This window comes from Salvia hispanica, chromosome 3 (genome assembly GCF_023119035.1).
Source record: "Salvia hispanica cultivar TCC Black 2014 chromosome 3, UniMelb_Shisp_WGS_1.0, whole genome shotgun sequence".
In the NCBI taxonomy this organism is placed as follows: Eukaryota; Viridiplantae; Streptophyta; class Magnoliopsida; order Lamiales; family Lamiaceae; genus Salvia; species Salvia hispanica.
The window spans coordinates 27,097,439-27,123,326 of NC_062967.1; the positions used below are offsets into that span (position 1 = coordinate 27,097,439).

Sequence of the window (25,888 nt, forward strand, 5' to 3'; positions counted from 1 at the left end):
ATCCATAGGAATGATTTATGTCTTTATTTTAGTTAGATATATTTTTGTAAATAATAAAAACGTAAATTTTTTTAATAATTTTTGGTAAGTACTATGTTAATTCGTCAATTTTACCAAATTTTATATACTAAAATAAATGATATAAATTAAAAGACTGAAATGCCCTGTGTGGTATTTTGGAAAAAAAATGAGGGTCAGAAGGAAATGGTAGACCGGAAACAGTGGAAAAGGACCCCAAATTATATTATATCCATACGTAGAGGAGTCTGTTGCATTTTTTGTTACATAGATACATTCAGCGTTCAAACGTCCATACTTAGGTTGTATTTTGCAGTTCAATCTAGAAAATAAGGTTTCATTCACCTTGTACCTTGTAATACGCTTTTGTATGAAAACAAAATCATTTGTACCTTGTTATCCACATTTGGATGTTCTAGAATACTTTTGACGGTTTTCATGGGTTCGTGTATTATGTATGACTTGAGCAAGTACTGTCCTTCCTTAATAGATTACTTCATCTTCGAGAGAGATATGCATTGACAATATACGTACACACCCCAATCAGAGTCATGTGGTAAGAGTTATGTCTATTCTACAAATACTGCCAAAAATGACTTGTGAAAATTGACTTTATTATATTATTTGCACTCTTCATCTTTTATCTCTTTTTAAGCTCATTTTCTATTGCATCCCAACAAATTCATCAAATTACTAATTGATAGAGATTTAAACAAGAGAATGCCTTAGTTCATCAATCAAAGTACACCAAGTTTAACCCTAAATGTATGAAATAGTCGAATTTATTAGTGGATGTTAATGCTCAAGTTTTCAGTGCTCAAGAACTGTGGATGCCTTTATCAATATTCTCATATGATAAAAATAAAAGAGACACATTAATTTTAAAGTTACAAATTAAGATTACTTTTTCAGATCATAATCCAACCAAATAAATAGGCCCAAAAGATATACTATAATTTGTAAATTATATGCATAAATTCTTTGGAGTAAACATATAACACCATTAAACTAAAGTTTAAAAAGCCCAAATAATTCTATATACAACAACTATATCAAACATATAAAGCCCAACCAATCTCCATAATCTAATAAGCCCAAGAAATCAAATTTGTAACCAAAACATCTATGTACATGTTGATGGGCATGATTTCTTTGTAGAAGTTTTTGCACCCAAATTTCAATATTGTTACTTAATCATGAATTAATTATTCCATTACAAACAAGGTAAAACACATTTTACGTCCTTTTATGTTTATATTATAATTCAGATCCATATACAAGTTACAAAGATTTGTTTGTTCTTTTTAAAAAAAATTGATGTTATCAATAATATATGCACAATAATCTATTTAATTTAAATTTATATAGAGATCTATAAAAACATAATAAAAATATAAAAATAGAGACACCTTAAATGTGTTTTGCGTAGACCCAATTTTTTTCTCAATAAATGAATGCTAATTATCACAAACCAAATAACATAAGACCCGTTTTTGCATTTCAATTTTAATTGTCTTCTCTAATACTATTACATTTATATTTTGCTTTAGTAGTTGTTTTATGGTAACCACAAGGCAAGAAAAGACTTGAATGTCGCAATCACTAACATTATTTACTTTTATATATATATTCTGATATTATGCTTAAACATGAATATATTTCAAACTTTTTGCTTTTCGTAGATCTTAATTCTTACCCTCTATTCTTCACTGGCCTTAAAATTAAAATTTAATTGTTACATTCACATAGTATCTTTTTTGGGATCTACATTCATATTTTATCTTCGTGCCTTGTTTTTCTTACTGCTAATCTCCTAAATGTAAAAGAAAAATACTCAAATCATATTATAGTTAGTGAGCACTAGTTCAACAAAATCAATAATTTGCCGAAAACAAAAACAACTAATATCACATTCGGGAAAACTAATTTGTTAACAATTATATATATGCATATCTAAAATTTTGATTTTATGAAAAAATAACCAATTGGGAGTCACATGTCTTTGGCGTCGCGGTGAATAGTGATCGATAATGTAAAATAAAAAATGTGAAACTTATTATCCATGAAAAAATGAAAATTATCATAAAAGTATTGCTTTCATTAATTAACTATTTATTAACTCAACTCATATATACATGAATCTGGATGCGAATGATGAGACCAAGCAAATAAATGAAAATCGCGGATTATTCTTAAATTATAGATTTGAAAAAAAAATTTACCCGAGGTGCTAGGTAGAGTGTGAGACGATCTCCCATCAGTTTTACATGAAAGTATGGAATAGCATATAGTCAACCCTTTATCTTTGACCATGGTTTTGAGTTAATTTAGGACTTCCTATTTTATATGCTTATTAATTTGGTGCGGTGAACGTGGATTTAAATGTCCTATGGAAAGGGGCTACCCGTAGGTGTGACCAAAGGGGTGCCACCGAAAAATGTGGGTCCGAAGGAAAAGGGCGCAAAGGGGATGGTGGGCCTCTGGCTTTGGGTTTGCCACCCGGCATATTGTGTCGTCCGTGGACGTCCTGTTTAAAAAGAGGGATGGATTGATACGATCCCACATCGGTTTCACACGAAAGTGTGGAATAGCATATAAGAGAGAGTCAACCATTTACCTTTAACCATGATTTTGGGTTAAGTTAGGGCTTCCTATCTTATATGCTTATCAGAGTGCAAAACAACAAAAGACCAATTATAACAAAAATATAGAAAAAAAACGATAGCATAAAACTAACTACAAAAAAGAAGATAACAAAAGTCTAAATTACTAGAGAGAAAAAATTCAGAATCTAACCAGTTGAAATCACGCAACTAGCAACTAGTTACATTAGCCAAAAACCACCGAGACGAAGGCAGACAACAAGCATGAAACAAGAGAAGAAACAAGCACTCCCCCAACAAGATGGTCATATATCTTATATGTGGGCTCGTTGCCATAGGCCACATTCAGAAAATCATCGAAATTTCCATAATATTTATCGTGGCGAGAATGTAAACTCCTGCCACCATCCTCTCATCCAAGTTCGAAAGCACAAAAAAACTACTTTAATCATCCGTGTTCACTTAGTATCTCTATTTAACTAATAATCCCTCCTGTCTATATCTAATAGTCATATTTTTTTCATTTTAAATCGTCCAATAAAAAAAAATTAAATTCGGTTTTCCCAGTAATTTTTCTCTTAGATAAGATAAACCTCAATTTCCACTAATAATAAGTTAATTATTTTTTGTCTATTCTCTCCTATTTAAATAATTTTGCATTAAAATATATTCTATACACTAGTGGACGAAGATAGTAGCAGTTTCTAATCAAATTATTGATAGAGCATGAGAGAAAATAATCAAGTGGACAATATAGTTGAAAAGAAGACTAGTTTTGGACAATTGGGTGACGAAGAACTAGTCGGTGAGAAAGTTTGAAAAATAACCGAAAATGGGCCGCCCGCGCCCCGGGGACCCGTTCCCCCCCCTTTCCCGGGAAATTCCCCCGCTTTGTAGCCTTCCCATGGGTTCCCCCCCGTAGGATGCTTCCAATTTTTCCCCAAACATGGACCCCCGGGGGGGCCCCCGGGGAACCCGGGGCCGTTCCGAAAAAACCACCCTTGGTCACGCCGGCGACCATCCCCCCGGTTCCCACTTCCTTCGGGGGTGCGCCTACCCCCGGCCGCAGGACCGGCCAACCACCTTGCCCCCTTCCCCTTTCCCTTCTTCTTCGCCGGGCCCGGGCCCGGGGAACGGAGTGTCCGATCCCCAGATCAATCCCCATTTTTCAAAACACAAAAAGGTCACCCCCAAAGGAACCCGCCTACGTGGGGCGGGGGTAAACCGCCGGGAAAAACCCCCAGAGGGACGATAGACCTGTCCTCCCCTCTGGCCCCGCATCCCGGGGTGGGAAACCCGGTGCATCCATCCCCGGGCCCCAACATCCCCATCATCTCGGGGGATTTTCGCCGGGGTTTTGGGGGGCCCCCCCCACCCCGGGACCGACCCCCCGCCCGCCCCCGCCCCGGGGTCCCCCGCCCATCATCCCCATCATTCGTCGATCATCTACCCTCGACCGGGGGATACCCCCCCCACCCCCCCGGGACCGACCGCCGCGTCGCCGCCCCCCGCCCCGGAAACCCCCCCCGGCATACCCCCCCGGGTTCCCCCCATCCCCCGACGCCCCACCATCCCCATTAACCGGGGCCCAAGGGACGTTAAACCCCCCGGGGCCCCTCTGGCCCCCATCCGATCCCACGGACCGGGGGTTTAGAGCCGACGGCCCCGGATTGACCCGTTGTTGTTCCATGGCTGATGTTTTCCTTTTTATTTAAAAGAGAGAGAAAACTGGGAAAAAAAGTGGTGCAAATGAAAAAAGAAACTAAAAAATATATATAGGTTTTCAAAAATTTTAGAAAAAAACCAAAATAAAAGGGCCGGGCCGACGGCACGCCCCTATGGCGCCAAAAGATAATACGACGATAAAAAATTTACTGGGAAAAATTAACCGGTAAATTGGTATAATAACAAAATCAATATAAATAAAATCATGCTGATCAAAATCTTTTTTTATTATTCCCTTTTAAATTATTTAAATTTTTTTATAAAAAAAGAAAAAACTATGATAGTAAGCAAAAATTATTTTTTTGGTCAAAATAACACAAAATTGAAAAATCATTTTATAAGTATACTATTTTAATTATACAAAAATATTTTCGTCCAATCAAAATGAAATTTTGATGTGAGATTGACAAGGTAAACAACATATTAATGCCACGAGACTATATCTTTTAATTAGAGCATCCACAATAGAAATAGGCCAGCCACTCTCTCTTCCTGCCAGCACTAAAAATCCACCTGCCACATCAGCATAGGTCAACCATAGGCCAGCTGTACCCGCAATAAAAATAATTCAAAAAACAACTACATTTTACGGAATCAGCATTTTACGATTAAATTACGGAATTAAATTTACTAGACATATACGGGAAAATTCATTCATTTCATTAAAAAAAAAGGTACAAAGAACAAAAAGAAATACATGATTTTTTTCTACAAAAAAAGCGGCTCCCACACACGAGCCCCGCCACTCTCTACTCCTCGTCAAGGCGCAAGCCGCTATATCCTCGCAGCCGCCACCCGGGGTATTCTGAGGCCCGCGCCCCCAACCCCCCACACCCGTGCCCTCGAGGCATCCATATCCACCCGCATGTTCTCGAGCATCGAGTAGAAGAACCCTCTTCTCCGTAGGGCCTGGCCAAGGCTCCTTCCAATCTTCGGAAGACCGCGAACATATTGTTCTTCCGCTCTTTGCACACGAATAACGTGCAACGCAGGGGTGGGGTGGGGCGAGATGACCTCCCGGGGCGATAGGGGGGATCCTCCTCACCGTCTTCGTTGCGTTCCGCTTTGAAGCCAACCGCAGGGCGAAGCGACGCAGTAGGACGGATGTGACTCGGAACTCTCGCATCCGAGGAGGTCGTGAAGGATCCGCCGCTGCCGCCGCCGTCAGCCGTCTGCAATAGTTCGGCCTTCGCCGTTTCGCCCAATACCCAAATGGGCCGCGTGACCCCGCCCCGGAACTTCTGAGTCCTTCGTAAACACATAGCATTCCCTGCATATTTTTTAACTCCTTATACTTCCCCTACAGAAGGGGAACCGACTCCTCCGTTTATCCTCCGCGCGTCCTCCCCCATCTCTCGCCCACCTAGTCACCGCGCGGAGGGCGTTGGCTACAACCTCGGTGCAATTCAGGCCGACCGTGGCCCCCGATCCGTTTCCACCCCTTCCCAAGCACTCCTCGGGATCGCCGCAAACCGACAACCACGCCCTTGGTCACGCCGGCGTACTCATCCTCCGTCCACTTCCTTCGCGTGGGGGTGTCGTCTACACCGGGCTGCGAGGACTGGCCAACCACCTTGCCCTTCCCCTTGCCCTTCTTCTTCTTCGGCGCGGCCCGACCCGCTGGAACGGGAGTGTCCGGATCCCGAGATCAATCCCCATCTCATGCAATGACAAAAGGTCATCGCCAAGGGTCGGCGTGTGAGACGAAGCCGTCTAAAAAAATCCAGAGAGGGACGATAGACCGTGTCCCCTCCCCCCCGTGGCCTCTGCATCCCCGGATGCATACCGTGCCGCATCCCTCCCTCGCCACATCATCCCCATCATCCCGCTGCATCATCTCGTCGGCCGCATCCGGGGCATACCTCCCCACCCCGCCGATGCCTGCCCGCCGCGTCGCTTCGCCCGCCCCGGTATCCCCCGCCACATCATCCCCATCATCTGGTGCCGCATCATCTGCTGCTACCCGTCCTCATTCCGCATACCTCAAGATCACCGCCCGCCGCTCGTCGCCCCTCGCCCGGCATCCCCCACGGCATACCTCCCGGGTTCCCCTGCATCCCCCCCGACGCTCCAGCCATCATCCCCATTAACCGCCCTCAAGGGACGGGCCCATCCTCGCCCCATCCAGATCCCACGGGTACTGGTGTATGAGAGCCGATCGTCGCCGGATTGTCGTTGTTGTTGTCCATAGCTCGATGTTGCTCTTGTACGAGAAAGTTAGAGAGAGAAAACTCGTTAAAACAAGTGGTGCAAATGAAAATGAAACTAAAATATCATATATATAGGTTTTCAAAAAAATTTAGAAAAAAACCGAAAATAGGCGCTGGCCGATCGGCATGCCACAATGGCGGCCAGCGCATCGGCCAGCGCTTACCTGAATCGGCAAGCCCACGCCGATTTTCTCGCCGATTCGCCGCTGGCCGACTGCAATGGTTCGGCTAGCCGATCGGCTAGCAACGCAAATCGGCTAGCCGCTATTGTGGAGGCTCTTAATGATAAAAAAAAAAAACAATTTTCTTGCTAGCAAATTTGGCTTCTAGTGAGATTAGTCACCAACAGGCAATGGAAAATAACATATTAACCTTAAATTACTAATTGTTTTACGATTATGACATGTCATGTCATAAAAATATAATAGATAGAAATACGTGGACATAAATAAACCAAACAACGGGGTATATTTGTTAGTTTATGAGAGTGTTTATAATCATTTTTTCTGGAAAACTAATAATTTAGGATGTAAAATAATGGTTTTTTCCTTGGTTTAAAGGGCAAGCATATATAATGTATTAAAGCCCGAATTGGTGGAAAGTGTGCTTGACATAAAATTGTATATTGAACGTGACATTGCAGCCATTGAAATCTTTACAGATTTCTTGTTTATGATTGAGGTGGGGTTGAGAGGTCAACCAATTCTACCGTCAGTATTTGAATTTAATTTTTAGAGTTGTCATTATTTTCACGGTTTTGTAGCTCCGTCTCAAATCTGAACGTTTAGGATTTACCTTCGTTGACATCCATTCCTAGCAATTAGTGTCGTACGGACCACCTTTAACTTACGACGCTAGCCGCGACTTTTTTTTCCCGCCATGCATCTTTTAAGGTACACCAACATACATATACCGGCGGAATTGATGCATTATGCATACCAACAAGGTCACTAACTGATTTGGTTGTCTAAACACAAACCGACATTAATAATTACTAGATAGTAACAATAGTATATTTGTGATCGTTAGTAATGGTATATCTATGGAATTTACTAACAGTGTCACCTGAAGGTATTGACTTTAATATTATTGCCGATTTTTTATATGATAAAATTTTGTTTTAATTAACTTAATAATAAATACAATTCGGTCGAGTGGTCTAAGGCGACAAATTTAGGCTCTAGTCCGAAAGGACGTGGGCTCAAATCCCGCATGTATTTTCACTCATTGGGCCTTACTTCCTTACAAAAAAAAAAAAAAAAAAAAAAAAAAAAAAAAAAGAAAGTAGGTCACGTTTGGTTGTCAGATTCTGTCTGGAAAAGTAATCTGATTCCTTAAATTTTAAATTCCCGTGTTTGATTCAGTTTATAATCAAATTGGGAAAGTAATCAGAATCCGAGAACAAGGAAAGTTAGTACAACTTTCCAGGATTCTGAATCTTAACTTTTCTTAGGTATTCTTTTTCCCAGTTTTAAGATTCTTACATGTTGCTTAGCAATGTAGTATAGTTTTATTATTATTATTATTATTATTATTATTATTATTATTATTATTATTATTAATAATAATAATAATAATGATAATAACTGTACTTAATTTTACTATAACAAATAAACTATAAATAAAATTATCATAATTGTATCTATATTTTATAATAATTCATAATAGTAATTAATAATTTATTAATAATTAATAATTAAAATATAATTATATAATATAAATTATATAATAAATAATTATTATTATATTTTATAAACTAATAATTAATCAATAAAGTCATAGTGCAATTTTAATTTATAAAATTAATATTCGTAAATATTATAATTATAGTATAATAATTATTATATTTATTATTATAATAAATGAGTATAATACTCCATATAACTATAATTATAATTATATTACAATATATTATGATGGATAATCCATATTTAAACTATCTATCGTAATAATAAATATAATAATATAGTTATTATTATTTATAATTAAAAATTTACTAAAAAGTTTTATAATATTATTCTTTTTTATAAATAAAAATAAATAATAAGTACAATATATTTTTAGTTTGGTGTTTAAATTAAATATAAATTTAAAATTTTGATATTGTCTAAACACAAGAAAGTAAAATTACTAGGAATCATATTCTCGGGATTCATTTTCCCAGTTCCCAACTTCACTTTTCCACCAACCAAAAATAGGCTAAAGTCGATTGCTAAGTTATTACAGAAATATTATGCTTAACTTTTAAAAGCATAACGGATAAGATAAAATCAATTATCACCTAAAAACATAGTACGTAATAGAAGTCGGGAGTTGTAGTGTTTGCTACATATTGAAGCCTATTGGGCCATCATTATTAATAAGGATTGGCCCAATATCAATAACCTAGCAAAATATCCAACAAATTCATAAAATTCCTTAATAATATTGAAGCCCATTGGGCCGGCATCATTAAATAGGTTTGGCCCAATATCAAAACCTAGCAAAACAACCTATATAAGCCCCTCCTCTTCAGCAAAGTTCACCGTCAATTTCATAAATTCAATCTCTGCAATTTCCTAATCAATTTTACCCTAATTTTAATGCCGTAAGCGCAGCCCTTAAGATCGCCTTCCAATTCACAAATGGAAGCGTTTTGAGTCATAGCTGCGCCAAATCAAATTCGATAAACACGCACATCCGCTTCGAGTGTGGTGCTGTGTGTTTATCTGGTCTTCTTTCTAGGGTTTTCCTTTTGAGAATTCCTCTTTCCCATCTTCTTCTTCTCTGCGGAGTCGCCTCAATTCTAGCTTTGGATATGTAATTATCCTATTTTTCGTGCACTGTTGCATATTAATTATGCGCGTGCTGATTAATAGGTGTTATTTGTTCAAACGATTGGATTTTCTCAACGCCTCTGCGCTTTAGATGGGAGACATATCATCTGTTTTTTTCATAAAAAATTTGGGAATTTTTGCAGTGGTTGTTAATTTTGATTGAGTTAATTGAGCTGGATTTGAATGCTCTGTTATACCAAATTTTGGATAATTTTAATTGTTTTTAATTTCTACAAGGTTTACCTTTTTAGTTGGGAATTAGTATAGGAGAAAATGATGAATTATATCATGTGCGATGGGATTTGATCTCTTTATGAGCGAAATATTTAACACTTATTGATATTTTGATCTCATTTCTTTTCCATTTCATAATTATTACCTATTTTCATATGAAGAATTATGTTTATGATTTGGACGTTAGAGCATATCCAATGCAAATAATCGACGCTTCAAAGCTGCCAACGATACGCATAAACAACTCCCTGTGCATTCTAAAACGCCGTCGTCGAACATGTTTGCGGGAAACCGCGGGCTCTCCGAAAAGTAGTCGCCATACAGCCGCTGATGTGCAGCTACGTGATCCCGATCAATCACCGCTCGGCGGTGGACAACCCGTGGAGGGCGAGGTATCACTCCGCTGTTCCACCCTACGATGTACCGCTCCATCTCGCGGTTCATGTAGGCCTCCATAGCCTCGTTCATCCTCCATTCGTACTCCTCAAAGATCCCCACCACTACTACCACTCGCTACCACCCGCGTTACTCATCGCTTGATGATGCTCTTGTACAGAAAGTTAGAGAGAGAGAAACTCGTTAAAACAAGCGGTGCAAATGAAAATGAAACGAAAATCGCGTTTATATAGGTTTTTAAAAAAAAATTAAAATTCGGCGCTAGCCGATCGGGCCGCCACAATAGCTGCCAGCGCATCGGCCAGCCACACGCGATCGGCTAGCCCTGGGCCGGTTTTTTCGCCGATTTGGCGCTAGCCTGCTCCAATGGTTCGGCTAGCCGGCATTGGAGATACTCTTAGGCACTGGTGTCTTTTTCGTAACTTTTTTTCCAATATTGAATTAATTTTAACATTGTCGATTTATAACTTAAATGCATGAGATAAAAGAAAATATCAATACTCCTTATTTAAAAGAATTTTCTTATAATACGATATTGATAGGATTAATCAGGAACTAGTTATAAAATATGGTAGTATTTGTCAAATAATTTAAAATTAGTCAAAAAATCGCCAAACTTTTCAAAATATACTCGATTTCAAAATTTGTAAAATTGCATGACATTTAATGCTATGTATTAATTAATCATCTGTTATATTTTATGGGTTCAAAACAATGACATTCCTATCCTATGTGTGAATTAATAATGGGTTGCATTATATGGTATCAAAACAATGACGTTTATAGGTTAAAAAAAGTCATGAACTTCGACCAAATTTGCTATTGCCTAAATTTCTAAGCGTTGTCCAACAAAACAATCAACTTTACATCCATAAAACTATACCTTCAGCGATAAATCTATATAGTACTGTATAATTGGATCAAATCAGTGTAATAACCTGGACAATTTGCTCTCATTGCTCGCCATCACAATCAATCATGAAATCGTTGTGGAGATTCAAACCAACCCCTGTTCGACTCAAGATGGATCTAAGAATCCCATAACTCTTTTTCCAGGTGCCGATTTTGGAAGTGATGTGTGGAGTCCTCCTGATGTCGCAATTTAGAAATTCCGTACGAAGTCTCTCCTCGATCTTGGTCAAGTATCCCGTACGAAATCCATTGTCGGATTTCCATCCGTGAGCAACTAGATCCAGCAAAGTGGCGGCTAAGATCTCCTCTTCACGGAAGATCCAAATGCGGCGTGAACGGTCCCCCTTACGAAACTTTTGCCTTCCCGAACCAGCCACACCTATTTCGTGGTAAATGTCACCATAGAACATCAAATGCATACACTTATAACGACTTCTATGCATAAACATAACAAAAGAAAAATACAGTAGCAACCAAAACGAACCTTCCAATGAGAAGGTACCAGTACCACTCTGCATTATTGGGTGTTTTCCATTTGACATACCATCTACAAGGACCAATTAAAGCATTAATTTGTTGCCACAAATGCATCAATATAAACTACAATTCATTCAAAACGAACCTTCATGTGAGAAGGTACCAGTACCACTCTGCATCATTGGGCGGTTTCCATTTGATATACCACCTACAAGGACCAATTAAAGTAGTAATTTGATGCCACAAATGCATCAATATCATATACAATTCATTCTAAACGTACCTTCCTGTGAGAAGGTACCAGTACTACTCTGCATCATTGGACGTTTTCCATTTGACATACCACCTACAAGGACCAATTAAAGCGGTAATGTTATGCCACAGATGCATCACTGCTCCTACAATTTTTGGAATACAATCAAACATAGTGTGGATGCTTTAAAGCCTAGTACAGTAGTAGAAAGGGAATAAAAATCTAGTACTCCTAGTAAATATAGATACTATGACTAAAATTTTTCATAGATCCTTTATCTGTAGAGAAAAGATGTGTGGATGTTGAAATATGAGTATGATCTTGATATTTTATTTCTTTATAACGTTGTTAAGGGAAGAAGATTGATTTATCCAAATCTAAATTTGTTATCTATTTTTAATGAATAACACATTAGACTTTCTAAGAGAAATTTATAATAGCGGAACATAATTCCGCTTTATAAATCTGCTCATTTTCATTTTCATTTTCCTATTGTCATGTTAGCATTTTATCCTCCAACCCAAACACCTGCAATAGCCAATAGTGCCCTATAAATTTGTCCATCCCATTTTCCACCTCAGCTTCGGTCTCCGAAACGATGTTGGAATCGCCCGAACCTAGAGGTAACAATCATACTTGGATGAGAAACTTTGTCTCATGGTGTTGGTCAATCCCTTGCTCATAGCAAAAATTGTAGAAATGGGTTGTTGTCTGGGCTTCATGGAGACCCACCACCACAATAGGGACCATTGGGGTACATCGTGGGCCAACCGGGTGATGGGGACAATTGGTGTACTAGGGCACGCCACAATATAGCGAACACTGAGGTACGTGGAACTTCTATCGGGATTCATTGATTATTATAGAGAGAGAGAGAGAAATGAGAGAACGAGAATGGAGAGGAGTTAGTAAAACATGGTAAAAATGAGGTAGATATCGACGTTGAAAAGTAAATAAAATAAATAGATAAATAAAAAATGCATGAGATCGGCGGCCGCGCCTGCAATAGGCGTCGATCGCCTGCCTATCGGACAACCGATCTCACGTGGCGGGGACGACATGTCAGGCGTGGACAAGGCACCTCTGATCGGCGATTGTACTGCAATTGGGGATGATCAAACTGCCCGATCGATCAACGATGATATCGTCTCCGCATTATGAATGCTCTTATAAAAGTATTAAATGATATAGTGGTAATGTGGTATGCAAAGATTTGAAAAATACCATTGAATTTAAAAAAAAAAAAAAACCACTCCGTATTGAATAGTTTCGTTATATGCTAAGGTTTGGAAAAATACCATATTCTATGTCCGTTTGTGGTTTTTCATCAAATATTCCTTTTAGCTTAATTTCGGTGTACGCAACTAAATCGACTGCTACAAGTTTCGATTTCACCGGAATACAATAGAGATTCAAGGCACGCAGAGATGAGAAATTTGCAACACCCATAAAATTTGATTCTTCACCACTTTCAATGGTTTAGTCCCAATTGAATAAATAGTCAAATCGTCTAAGATTCAGCATATATTTGACTCAGAAATTTACTGTTTTAGTTATGATGTGGGTCTTCCAAATTGTTCAAATTCAAATTTGTGATGATCTCGAAAATACTTCACTCACATTTTTTTGAAATAATTACTCCATACATGTAAATAAATGAAATTAAAGTAGTAACCATTTACGACTACTGGTAGTCGTTTTCAATTCTCAACATCTCATGAATAAAATATAGTCGTAGGCTTCGGAAACATCGTCAAATTGGAAAATTCCAATTCTCATTTATCAATATTTATTGGCGTCGTTGTATTTGGTTGATTCAGTCATTGACGAAGTAGACAAATTTATCTCACTCTTTTCTCTCATTAAAGAATCCCCATCTACTTTCACGTACCCACGTTCCTATCACAATCCATATACTCACATAACTCAACCAAATAATATGAATATACGTCTTCTTCAAAATGAAACATCAATAAAAAAAAGTTCAATGATCATCAACTTCAATAAAAAAAGTCCAATGATCATCAACAATCAAGTCTGATACCTCAATTATTTACTCAATTGTACCAAAATACATAAATAGTAGATTAAAAAATCCAAAAATAAAATTAAAAATTAAAAAAAAAACGAAGTTGAATTGGGGAAAAATGTTAGTCGAGAAAACCTGTTTGCCGCCACACAGCATTGCGCACCTGCCGCAGATCTCTCCCCTTGAGCGTCCTTCCGACGCCTTCCAGCACGGAAAACGTCGTCTTCTCGTTCCTCAGCGACACACGCGCCACCATCTCATGCGGCGGCAGCACCTCCTCCTCCTCCCCCGCCTCGTCCTCGAACGCCTCTACCGCCTTCCGCGGCATCATCGGAACATTCACCGGCGCCGATTTCTGGAACCGCCGCGCCGGCATGGACTGCGAGATCTTCGGCTGCTCCGTCGACATCCGCCGCTTCGGAATCGCCGGAATGTCGCGCGAGATCGACGCCGGAGACGGAGACCACAGCGCCGGCTTCTGCACCACGGCGCCGCGGCGATCGTCCTGCAGCGCGGCGAGGATGCCGAACCTCTCCGTCTGGCGGCGATCGGAGGTGCTGATCCGGTGCTCGTCGGAGAAATCGGCGGTGTAGAAGACGTCGAGCTCGCTTAGCTCGTCGCCGGCCGCGGATGCGAACGATTCACCGGCGGGGGAAGGAGGGGAGAAGACGGAGAGGAATCGGTCGGAGGAGGGGGAGCGGCGGTGGCGGAAACCGGCGGCGAAATTGGGATCCATTTTTGGGTGTGAGAGGGGAGAGTGTGTGTGTGAGTGGAGAGTAAAAATAATATCTGAAGGGGGGGGAATGATTAGGTGCAGAGGAGTCGTACGAGTTATTATTGTGGAGCCTGTTTAGGGGGCCCACTGATTGGTGAGGGGGGAAATCGTGGCCGTTGAAAAGGGGGCGTGATGGTGGGGATAATCAGGGGATGTTGGGGAGAATAGATATACTGCGGAAAGTGGAGGGTGTCAGGGAGCCTGTCTTCTAGAGGGGAGTAGCATCATAATCTATTTTCAATTTGATTCCCCTAATTTTCAACCAATCCTATCCACAATACTAGCAAACGTCACAAATTTAATTAATTTTATATTTCCAACTTTTAGTTTATTGTGGAACTAATAATACGGCATCCATCTTTAAATTATACGTCGTCCGAGCACCGGTTTTAGAAATGTCGAGAACAGTGGGTGAAAAAAAAAATTAATAGAATAAAGATTCTATTTTTATATATTAGTTTTAAATAAAATGTTGATGGAATGAGTTAGTGGAAGGTGGAATCTTATTACCATTTATAGTAAAAGTGAACTGAAATTTCTATTCGCGGACGGACTAAAATGGATAAACGGAACTCTTATTTACGGATAGAGGAAATATTTTATTCTACTCTATCCTTAAAATTATACTCTGTTTTCTAGAAATAAAAATTTTACTCAGAAAAAGTTTTAATAAAAAATTAATAAAATAAAAAAAAGTATATAAAGTAAGAGAAAACAATACTATAGTAGGTAGTTGAATTAATGTTAGTGAAATTTAAGATCCATTTTCTAAAATATAAAAAATTTCTAGTTTTAGAAAACAGAAAGAGTATTACATTTTTATTTTAAGAAAAGTTTCTTTAATAAAATAAGATTAATTCTCTATTAACAATACTTCAATCATTTCTTTCTATCTCTTTCACTTTAATTAACTAAAATGAGTTTTATTTTAAATTAATAGGTAATAAAATGAATAATCACAAAATATACTCTCCCGTCTCACCAAAAATGAACTATTTTCTTTTTAAATTCATAAATAACAATATATTTTATCTCTATTTATTCTCCCTCTTTTCCTCAACACATAATACCATGTTGCATGATGTGTTATCCAATGAAGGAATTTTTTTCTTAAAATGCAGGGAAAATTATAATCTTGATATTAACGGATAATAAAAAATGTACGTACAAATAAACAACCAAAATACAAACATGATATCTAATCATTAGCTAATATGGCACTGGCATAGCAATTTTTTAAACAATATTACGTGTTTGCAACTTTGCATACTCTGCTCAAATTCATTGTTACATTATTGTTTTTTTTTTTTTTTTTTTTTTTTTTTTTTTTTTTTTTTTTTTTTTTTTTTTTTTTTTACCGTTCACATTTGCGTCACGATGAATTCGAAACTAATACTCTCTCCATCCCAAGATAAATGACTTGTATTCCTTTTTTGGGATGTCCCACTATAAGTGACCTATTTCCATTTTTAACAAAAAGTCATCTCTCTTACTTTATTCTCCACCTACTTTATTCTCTCTTCTCTCCTCTACTTTTCCCTCTCTCATACTTTACTCTCTCCACTTTATTTAAATATCATTCCTTAAATTCCGTGCCCAAAAAAAGTAGGTCACTTATCTTGGGACGGAGGGAGTATCTTTTAACTTCGAACATTAACAGCTCAATTATCACACACAAATCTAGTTGTGGGTTTTTGTCTAGTTATTTCACAATTTTTAATACGGAGTACTACTCAATAATATGGATTAGTGTTATTAGTTTATAATTTTTCCATTTTTATTACTTTAATTTTTTTTTACTTACGATGGATAGTACTCCATATATTTTTAGTTGTAGATGAAAATGAATATTTTCAGGCATTGACTTCTTTTTTCATGTTGTACTGTTTCGTTATTACTATTATAAAATACCCATTTGTTCCTGAAAATTTATCACTTGATTTCATTTTTATCCATTTCTAAAATATGTCATCTTTCACTTTTATTATTTTTGGTAATGAATAACTCATTCTCACTCGCATTTTACTAAAAGTAGAACCCACATACCATTAACTTTTTCAACACAATTTCTTTTAAATTTCTTAAAATTCGTACCGGGTCAAATGTTGACAAATTATTAGTGACTAAGAGAGTAAATGTATTTTTACCTATTTTTGGATAATTATTCGATTACCTATTTTTCTTTTCTTAAAATTAAAAGATTGTTTTTGCAATGTCGTTTCAGTGCCAAATATTTGAAATGGATAATTCTTCACTTGACTTGTTTGATCTCTTGAGTTGATATTGCTACTACGCTTAAGACTATTTCAACATATATCAGTATTTTCAAGTCTAGCTATAATGGTAAATTCTAGGCAATTTAAATACTCCACCATTACAAGAGTGAGATATTTTGAAATATAGAGATGTTTGAGATGTTTTTGAAAGAGATGGGATAAGTGAGGAGTAGGCGAGTAGCTTTAATTATTCCAATCAAAATATATAGGAGAAAGAATTAGGCTTAATATTAGTTAAACAAAAAAAGGTCCCATATCTAAACTTTAGATGAATCTGCATTGTGTCTTAGTCGTGATTTTTATCATTTTTTTCCGCACAAGGTTAAAAAAAATAATTGTTGCTTCACAAACTAACAAAGTAAATTAAAATAGTTGTTAAAATGGAATAGGATGGTATTAATTTATTACTATTTATTAGTAGTTTTCAACAAATTATAATTAATAATCGTTTTCATTTAATTCTGGATAAGAGGGCGATTGACGACTTGCAAAGTAGATAAAAAAAAATGAAAAGGGAAGGATAAATATTGATATATTCAACATAACAAAATATTGTAGGATTATTTTGTAAATTATTTGTCAACTATAGGTCTATAGCTAATAATTATCAGAAAATAACATAAGTGAGATTAAAGGAACTCATTTTACAACTTTTTAAAAACTCTTAAACTCCTAATATCTTTTAAAATTGTTTATGAAGTTTATAGATTTTTATTTTCTAAACACCCACTAATAAATCTATGGGTGGAGACAATGATGTATAAAAAACAAAACATCCATATCCTCAACCACCCTAATTGTCAGCATATTTATTATTGGGCTAAACACATTTAAGATTATAGACAATGGTCCCACTCATGGCTATTAATTAAGACCTCCAATCAAACTAGGTTGGATTAGCCCAAAATCATAATAATTAATAAATTTATTCAATTCATGTGTGTTTTGTATGGACTTTACTAAAAAAAAAAGTCGAGAATCAAATATTTTGATTCAGAAGTTTGTTTAGTTTACAACTTACAAATCAAAAAATTATAACAATTGATATGTTTTCGTATAAACTGATTACGAATTTAATCATCATTTCTCTTCCTGATAAAACATAATACCTCCGTATTTTAAAAGTCGAAACTTTTGAAACGACCCATGTTTTAATGTATAATTGGTAAAGTAAGGAAGATGAAGAGAAAAAATAATAAAATAAAAGAGAGGGAGAGAAAATATAATGGAATAATTGAGTGGACTGTGAGTTACCTTATTGTAATGGTATAAGTGAAATAAATTTATGTATAGGGGTTTAAAGATTTTTTAAAATAAAAAGTTTGAAAGTTTCTATTTTTCTGAAACATATTAAAATGAATAGAGTTGATATTTTTAAAATACTGATGATATAATAGAATTCTAGCACATACAACAAGGAGGTCCGTATTTGGAATTCTTAACAAAGTACCAGTAAATTTAAAGTCAATTACCTTTTGGACCATATTGTAAACATAGCCTAATATTTATATTCAGAAAATATAAACAACGATTAATGCATAAAATAAAGAGGCTACATATAATCATTTAATAACATAAACGAAGCTAAACCAACTGAAAAATTATCTAAAATTGATTTGTGAATTTGGAGCTTGGATTCACTTATGCAGTTCCAGCAGACAACGTCGACGACGCCGAAAACGTCGGCTATATCGATATGACTTGAAATTAGTGTGGTACTTTCAAATGAATTGAGAAAAAAAAAATAGTAGACACGATTCTTCAATATTATTGATTATGGTGCAATTGGCAATGGACAAGCGGATAATACAAATGTTTTTGCAAAAGCATGAGAAGAAATATGTGCATCAATGTCGTTTCTAACCAAGATAATTCCTTTAGAGCGTACGTTCTTGATCCAAGCGATGCGCTTCATGGGCCATTTCTAAGTAAAACTTGGTCACCGTTCAGATAAATGAGAATCTTGTGGCGCCTATTAATCCTTCAAATTGGAAATGTGACGCCAGTCATTGTCATCAATGACTATACATACTCATACCGAGTCGACTATCTAATTATGTGTGGTCGTGGCACAACACAAACCAACTGTTATGGAGATCTCAAACTCATCCATTGCCAATGTAAGTGGTGGTCTGAGATTTGAGAACAATCCTTATGCGTCTCGCCTCGTCTTTGACGTCACCATACAAGTTCAGAAAAATTCCAACATTGATAGAATTCAAGACTCTACAAATGCTTGTATTCAGAATTGCACTATTAGGAATGTAAGGATTACAAACATTATATGTGGAGTGACACCATAAGCTTAAGCAAAATTAGAAAAGAAGACAAAACTTGAAGATGTTAGAGTGAGCGATATTGTTTTTCTAGGCACCACCAACATGTAAGGATCAAATCATGGTAGGGAGTTTGAGGGTAATTCTATTCTTGATGAGGTAGACGAAGCAGACTCGATACTAAATCTTTTTCAATAATGAATGATGTAGTTACAGCAGACGATGTTGATGACACATACGTCGGAATAACAAATCACACAATGCGAGACGAAATTGTCATTTTAATTATTTTTCCTACTTAAAAAAAAATCTTAGTAATTTATTTTTATTTCATTTGGAGCCTCTTGGATTTTCTAACCACTTATAAAAAGTGGATTTCATTATTTTTATTTAATTTTAAGTTTTGATAATATTAATAAATTTTGAAATTTATTATCGATCCTCTCATTCATGTGACATGTTTTCCATTACTCGATTTTATTTAAAGCAGTGTTCATGATATTAAACTAAGTGTTTAATTTTGAAATAATAGGAGTAACACATATGACATGTCTTGGTTTATAAATCCTATTCTTCTTATTTTACAAAATAGATTTTGAGTAATTCAGCGACATAAACATTTTCGATATAATTTCATAAACAAACTGCAACAAAATATATTAATTTAAAAGGAAAATAACTGATAAAATCATTGAAACTATATTACTCGTATTAATTTTACCGCAATTTATCAGAATTTAAAATATGAAAATTTGAAGTGTGTTGGGAATCAACTTATCAACAGGTAGGAGTCAGAGGTTGAGAAAGAGCTTTGTTGATTCCGACGAAAAATCCGTTACCATCTTCACTGCTGTCACACAAATTCATCGAAACATTCACAACACCAAACCCTCCCCATTCATATCCCCTCTTTCTATCTCTCACAAATTGGATGAGCTGCAGAAGCAACACACATGGCTTCTCTCTACCTCTACGCTCCATTGACATCGTCTCCCCACGCTTCACACCTCAATTTCTCCGCCAAACCTCTCCTCATTTCCAGCAGCAGCGCACACCAAAAACGCCTCTTCGCTTCCTCCTGGAGAACCAAGCTCATCGCCGCTTCTTCCTCTGCGAACAATGCCTCCACAGATTCCGCCACTCCTAGCGACAGCGGTGCAAGGTTGATTCTAGAAAATCTCTTAATTCGTCGTATTAATTTTTCACCCGTGTTCGCTCAATTTCTAATCAGTAGTTAATCGCTTCTCTGTTTTGATCGTTTATTCGTGGATTACCTATTTTGAGGAATAATAATTGAAATTAGGAGTTAACTCAGCTTTTATTTTGATTGCAATTTCCAATCAGTAGTTAATCGGTTCTCTGTTTTGATCGTTTATTCGTGGTTTACCTATTTTGAGGAATCAATAATTGAAATTAGGAGTTAACTCGGTTTTAAATTTGATTGCAATAATTTCTGTGATTGTTGATTCCCCTTTCCTGTGAAAATTGGCATATCTAAGACCTTCCTTGGATCATCATGATAATATTATATGCTTGCGTTTTGATGAATGGGATCTATCTCGTGATTTGGTTGCTTAATCGGTTGTTCATTCGTATAAATGACATTGATTATTTGTGTGCAGCAATTTCTGCATCATAGAAGGGCCGGAGACTGTTCAGGATTTTGTTCAGATGCAGCTGCAGGAGATCCAAGACAACGTTCAAAGCCGGCGCAATAAAATTTTTCTTCTTATGGAAGAAGTGAGATCACTAATATATCTCTTGCTGCTTTTCTCCCACTTTTAAAGCTAGTTTAAAGATGATTAATGTATATTTGTTTCCTTCATTGAAGCTAAGGAGGCTGAGAGTGCAGCAACGCATTAAAAGCATGAAATTTGAGTCCGATGATGATAGTGAGCTGCCGGAAATACAATCATCGATTCCTTTTCTTTCTCATGTGGTAACTCTCCTGGATATTCAGCTAATCTTCATTCTCTAGTTTAATTGTTTGTTGAGGGATTTCCTTTTCACTGTTCAGTTGTTATTTTTGTTATTAGTTGTCTTTTCCATGATGTTGGCATATATTATAAATGTGTTATACTGCAGTAGCTAACTTGACTATCATCTCTTTGATTAGAACCCAAGGACGCTGAATCATCTGTATTCGACAAGCTTTTCGCTCATATCTGGAATTATAGTCTTTGGGGGTCTCATTGCACCAACTGTAAGCTCCTAATCTTGAGCATTTTGTGTATATTGTTTGAAAGGATGAATTCAAAATGTCAAATCTTCTTCCATTGCAGCTTGAGCTAAAATTGGGTTTAGGAGGAACTTCATATGCGGAGTTCATAAGCAAAATGCATTTGCCAATGCAATTGAGGTAATTGAATGCTTAAATTCTAGGCCAAACTGCTCTGCTGACCGTAATATTGTTTCTAACGAGCTAAATTTGATGATGTGTGCAATTGTGGAACACTTGCTCTTATACATTCCAGTCAGGTAGATCCTATTGTCGCCTCGTTCTCAGGTGGAGCGGTGGGGGTTATTTCAGCATTGATGCTGCTAGAAATTAACAACGTCGAGCAGCAAGAGAAGAAAAGATGCAAATACTGTCATGGAACTGGTAATTATTCACATTCCATCATGGCAAAATCATGTGACATTGTTTACCAAACTACCAATACTTGATATCTTAAGACTTTCCAATTTGGTGTACGTTCTGTCTATCTTTTTCACTCATATTTGAAATCAGCAAAGAAATGTTAAGAGAGTTAATGTCCTCTAATGTCCGTAGAAATTGGTTGGATAGTGCTCAAAATTGCATTACTAAAATATCAAACTATAGCTCCTGTTGTGTTATCTTTAAGAAAGCATAGCTCCTTTGAGTTTCTCAAAGACAGCTGCAACACGTGCTTCCTTTCCTGGCCAAACCTTGAGTAATATTTTATGGACGAATGATATCTGCTATCTGTAGTCGGTCCTTTGATCTTTTTTCATCCAGTTTCCCTACTTTGAAGTTAACTGATTAAATACACACATAACAAATATGTCTACTTTATCATATGTATGTATAGACTTCAATTACACATTTTCTTCATTACTTTGCACACTTTGAGTGGTGGTCCAAGCCTTGTCTCAACTGATTTCGTATCCAACATTTCATCTTTTCTTGTATTTTTGAATAGGGTACTTGGCATGTGCCAGCTGTTCAGCAAGCGGTTTGTGTGTGTCTGCTGAACCCCTTATAACAAGCGCTACTGATCGCCCGTTGAATGCACCAACTACTGGAAGGTGTCAAAATTGCTCAGGGTCTGGAAAGGTATTTAATTCTGTGAATTTTTATAATGTGCATTCTCCTCTCTGGTTTATCACCTATAAAAGCTCAGAGATATGGAAAAATGATAAAATCAATTCTTGGGCAGATTAAGTTGATGTAGTTTCCAAGCCGCAGAGATCAATGTGCACGTTTCATGCGCATTTACTATGTTTTCTCTGCTGATTAGTTTTTGTTTGATTATAGGTGATGTGCCCCACCTGCCTTTGCACCGGGATGATAATGGCTAGTGAGCACGACCCTCGTTTTGCACCGTTTGACTAAAGAGCAAGCACAGTTTTGGCCTTTGCTTCGGGCCAATTCTACTACTACCTCACTGGAAGTGGTGTTGTTTGAAATGATATCAATCTAATCCCATGATTAATGTATCACTGAAGTAGTGAGTTTTTGTTGCTTGCTAAAACAGTCATGTAATGAGTCCAAACATTATCATATTAGGGACAACTACAATGAAGAAATGTGGCTAGGTTTGCAATGTGGGGTCGTTCCATCTCTTGATTTTATTCCAAACGAGTTATTTTTTGTGTTTTACAATGAAGGTTTAAGGATGATTTGAATATCTCAATTAAAAACCTGTCTAAATATTTTTTGTCAAATGGATCTTACTTAGTAAAATCTACCGCTCAATCACAAGATTCACAACTAAATCAACAAACCACTTATTAACAGGATTATTATGGTATGAACTCAGGTTTGCCGGGAATGGAATTGGCGATCGAGAACTCACACTTTACTCTTCGGAGTTAAGAACAGGATAGAGAGAGATAAGAGAGACGCTAGAATGATCATTATAATTGCTTAAGCTCCATAGACCATAAGCTTAACCTAGAATATTCAAATTATATATACACATTCAGTAGAAAGGACCAATAAGACAGTTTGGCCGAGTGGTCTAAGGCGCCAGATTTAGGCTCTGGTCCGAAAGGGCGTGGGTTCAAATCCCACAGCTGTCAAATTTAATTTTTTGTATATTTAGTTTTAATATCCTTTTGTTAATCCTCTGACAATATTTTATAACAAACTCTTGAAAAAATCAAGATGATATAATCTAATCGACATTAAAGAAATTATGTTCCTATTTGATGTGAAAATATGAAATATATGTTCACACCGTCAAATATTAATTTTACACAGTAACAAACACAATCTATTTGTGGTTTTATTTTTATTTAATAAATATATTTTTATTTTAAAAGTGATATTAACCCGTATCTAAAACATTTTGGAAACGACTAATACCGTCATGGGCAATTCGGTCATTTTAGCTACACCCATTGTTCTAAACCCTAGAGGTATAAAAAGGCGTCGCTTATATCTTGACATTCTTCCCCAGCAGTTCTTCACTAGAGTTGTTCCAGAGCTTCGAAGCCGGCAAATCCACTCTTTCCGCAGCCATGGTATATCATAAATTAGCTTTCATAATGTTGATTTTTTTTCAATAGATGCTTTTTGATTCTTAAAGTTCTACATTTAATTTCAGTTCTGCATGTTTTGCTTGGATTTGAATGTTGCATATAAAAAACTTGTTTTTAGTGAAATCTGGATCGCTATAGTCGCTTCTGTCGTGTTACTGTTGTAAGTGCCTTTAATAATTGGGGAAAAACACGGTTTATTCTGATTTAAAATAAATGAACAATGCAATTCTACATGTTGAATGGTTTTTAGGTTTAGTCTGATTTAATTTGTTTGTGCTTGGATGGAGTTTGTGTTCCCTGATCTCCAGCTATTAGTAGTTGAATAGAATTCAAAATTTTAGCTAAATCATTCCAATTGAAGAGTTACTGCTTGTGGTTTAACTGTAAATGCATTTTGTATTAGAATGAGATTTGTTCTCATAATTTGTCAGTATGTCACTTATTGTGTACATATGTATTTGGATTTTATAGTCGAAGAGAAAGACCAGGGAGCCTAAGGAAGACAATGTCACTCTTGGACCTGCCACAAGAGATGGAGAGCTCGTCTTTGGCGTGGCTCATATCTTTGCCTCGTTCAATGACACGTTTATCGTGAGTGTGTTTAACTTGAGTTTCATTTTAATACATTTACATTTGTCTGAAGTATAATGTCAACTACTTAAATAGTTTTTAGTTTTATTAATGGGATGTATCTTATTTGCAGCATGTTACTGATTTGTCTGGGAGGGAAACCATGGTTCGCATAACAGGTATTGTTTATATCATTTTAAATTTACTGCTTATACTGTCTTTGTGCTATTGCATTGTTACTTGCTATGCTTCTAAATTTTTTGGATTCTTAGTTTTAATCAATAGTCCATTTTTGCTGACAGTGAATACCTTTTTAAATCACTGTTAGCTTATGGCTATAATTATTACTGACTTGTATGCTGTTTAGTAAAGGTAAAGTTAGGCTGGTTTTGTCATCAAAGATTGCTGAATCATGCTTCCAGTTAATAAGTATCATGGTTTAGCCAAAATTGAAGCCTGGATGGTTGAGTTTCTTTGCAAGATTCTTTTATGTCTACTCTTTACAATGTTGTAGATATTTCCTGATTTTATCAACCCACTCTTGCTCTCTCACACACTAATACTTATAGATACTTTTTCAAGGTTTAGTGATTTCCTATTCTAGGTCTCTGCTTGATTCTGAATTATAATTCCCCTGGTTTTGGTGTTAGGTGGAATGAAGGTGAAGGCTGACAGGGATGAATCATCTCCCTATGCAGCTATGCTTGCAGCCCAAGATATTTCTCAGAGATGCAAGGTTAATAGATATTCCATCTGTACTTGCTATCTACTTAAAATTCCATGTCACCATTTGTTTATTTCCCGTTTCACTGATCCATTGGCAACTTCTCAGGAACTCGGCATCAATGCTCTTCACATTAAGCTTCGTGCGACTGGTGGCAACAAAACTAAGACTCCTGGTCCTGGTGCTCAGTCTGCTCTGAGAGCTCTTGCCCGGTCTGGCATGAAGATTGGTCGCATAGGTATGTAATTTTTCCGATATCTGTGAATGTTTTGTTCCCTTTTTGCATCATGTTTTATTTCATGGATCTTGCATAGCAGTTGTTTACAATCGATGTGTTGTTTTACCTTGCAGAGGATGTGACTCCAATTCCGACTGACAGCACTCGCAGAAAGGGTGGTAGAAGGGGAAGAAGGCTATAATTTTGCTATTTGCAATCTCAGTTATTGTTGGTGCATTTTTATGAAGTGAATCGAGTTCTATTTTTCCTACTATTGTTTTGAACAATTTGTAGTTCAACCAAAATTTGTTTGGTGTTTTGCTTGGCCGAAAAATTGAACAATTATGAGATAGTATATTTGCTGAAACTTGCTTCACGTTGCCATTGCTTCTTGCTGAACTTTTAAATGTGATGATGTTCTTCATGTTTCCATGCAGTTTAATTTACTTTCTAATTTTGCTCCCAATTTATTTTGGTTTCCTATCAAATATTAATTATGATGTCAACAGAGTTTTTATCAGTATTTTGGTCTATAGATTATAAAAATAACAATTATGAAATTGATACATAATTCTTTGTCTCACATGATTATGTAATAAAGTCGAACATGATAAGCTTTATACTAAACCGTTACTTTCGTGCGTGTTTA

The 25,888-nt window shown here is 36.5% G+C and overlaps 4 protein-coding genes and 1 non-coding gene across 5 annotated transcripts; 3 read left to right on the plus strand and 2 right to left on the minus strand.

The window, feature by feature from the left end:
• Positions 1–10,692: 10,692 nt before the first annotated feature.
• Positions 10,693–11,733, minus strand: LOC125210819. The gene is made up of 4 exons (XM_048110416.1): positions 11,675–11,733; positions 11,537–11,599; positions 11,399–11,461; positions 10,693–11,293 (listed from the first exon to the last, which is right to left on the minus strand). Exons 1-4 carry the CDS (start codon positions 11,730–11,732, stop codon positions 10,956–10,958), a joined length of 522 nt encoding a protein of 173 aa, XP_047966373.1. The 5' UTR covers position 11,733; the 3' UTR covers positions 10,693–10,955.
• Positions 11,734–13,613: 1,880 nt separating this feature from the next.
• On the minus strand, positions 13,614–14,463 carry LOC125216109. Its single transcript, XM_048117734.1, has one exon. The coding sequence runs from the start codon at positions 14,407–14,409 to the stop codon at positions 13,795–13,797; it is 615 nt and encodes a 204-aa protein (XP_047973691.1). The 5' UTR covers positions 14,410–14,463; the 3' UTR covers positions 13,614–13,794.
• A 5,299-nt stretch (positions 14,464–19,762) lies between these two features.
• On the plus strand, positions 19,763–22,816 carry LOC125211789 (protein ORANGE-LIKE, chloroplastic-like). Its single transcript, XM_048111723.1, has 8 exons — positions 19,763–20,162; positions 20,623–20,740; positions 20,832–20,939; positions 21,117–21,203; positions 21,283–21,359; positions 21,475–21,602; positions 22,165–22,298; positions 22,500–22,816. Exons 1-8 carry the CDS (start codon positions 19,954–19,956, stop codon positions 22,575–22,577), a joined length of 939 nt encoding a protein of 312 aa, XP_047967680.1. The 5' UTR covers positions 19,763–19,953; the 3' UTR covers positions 22,578–22,816.
• A 370-nt stretch (positions 22,817–23,186) lies between these two features.
• On the plus strand, positions 23,187–23,266 carry TRNAL-UAG. The gene has a single exon. It is a non-coding gene; the product is annotated as a tRNA-Leu (tRNA).
• A 361-nt stretch (positions 23,267–23,627) lies between these two features.
• LOC125211023 (40S ribosomal protein S14-3) lies at positions 23,628–25,615 on the plus strand. Its single transcript, XM_048110696.1, has 6 exons — positions 23,628–23,710; positions 24,200–24,319; positions 24,432–24,477; positions 24,949–25,034; positions 25,131–25,260; positions 25,374–25,615. The coding sequence occupies exons 1-6, from the start codon at positions 23,708–23,710 to the stop codon at positions 25,439–25,441; spliced, it is 453 nt and encodes a 150-aa protein (XP_047966653.1). The 5' UTR covers positions 23,628–23,707; the 3' UTR covers positions 25,442–25,615.
• The last annotated feature ends 273 nt before the right edge of the window (positions 25,616–25,888 follow it).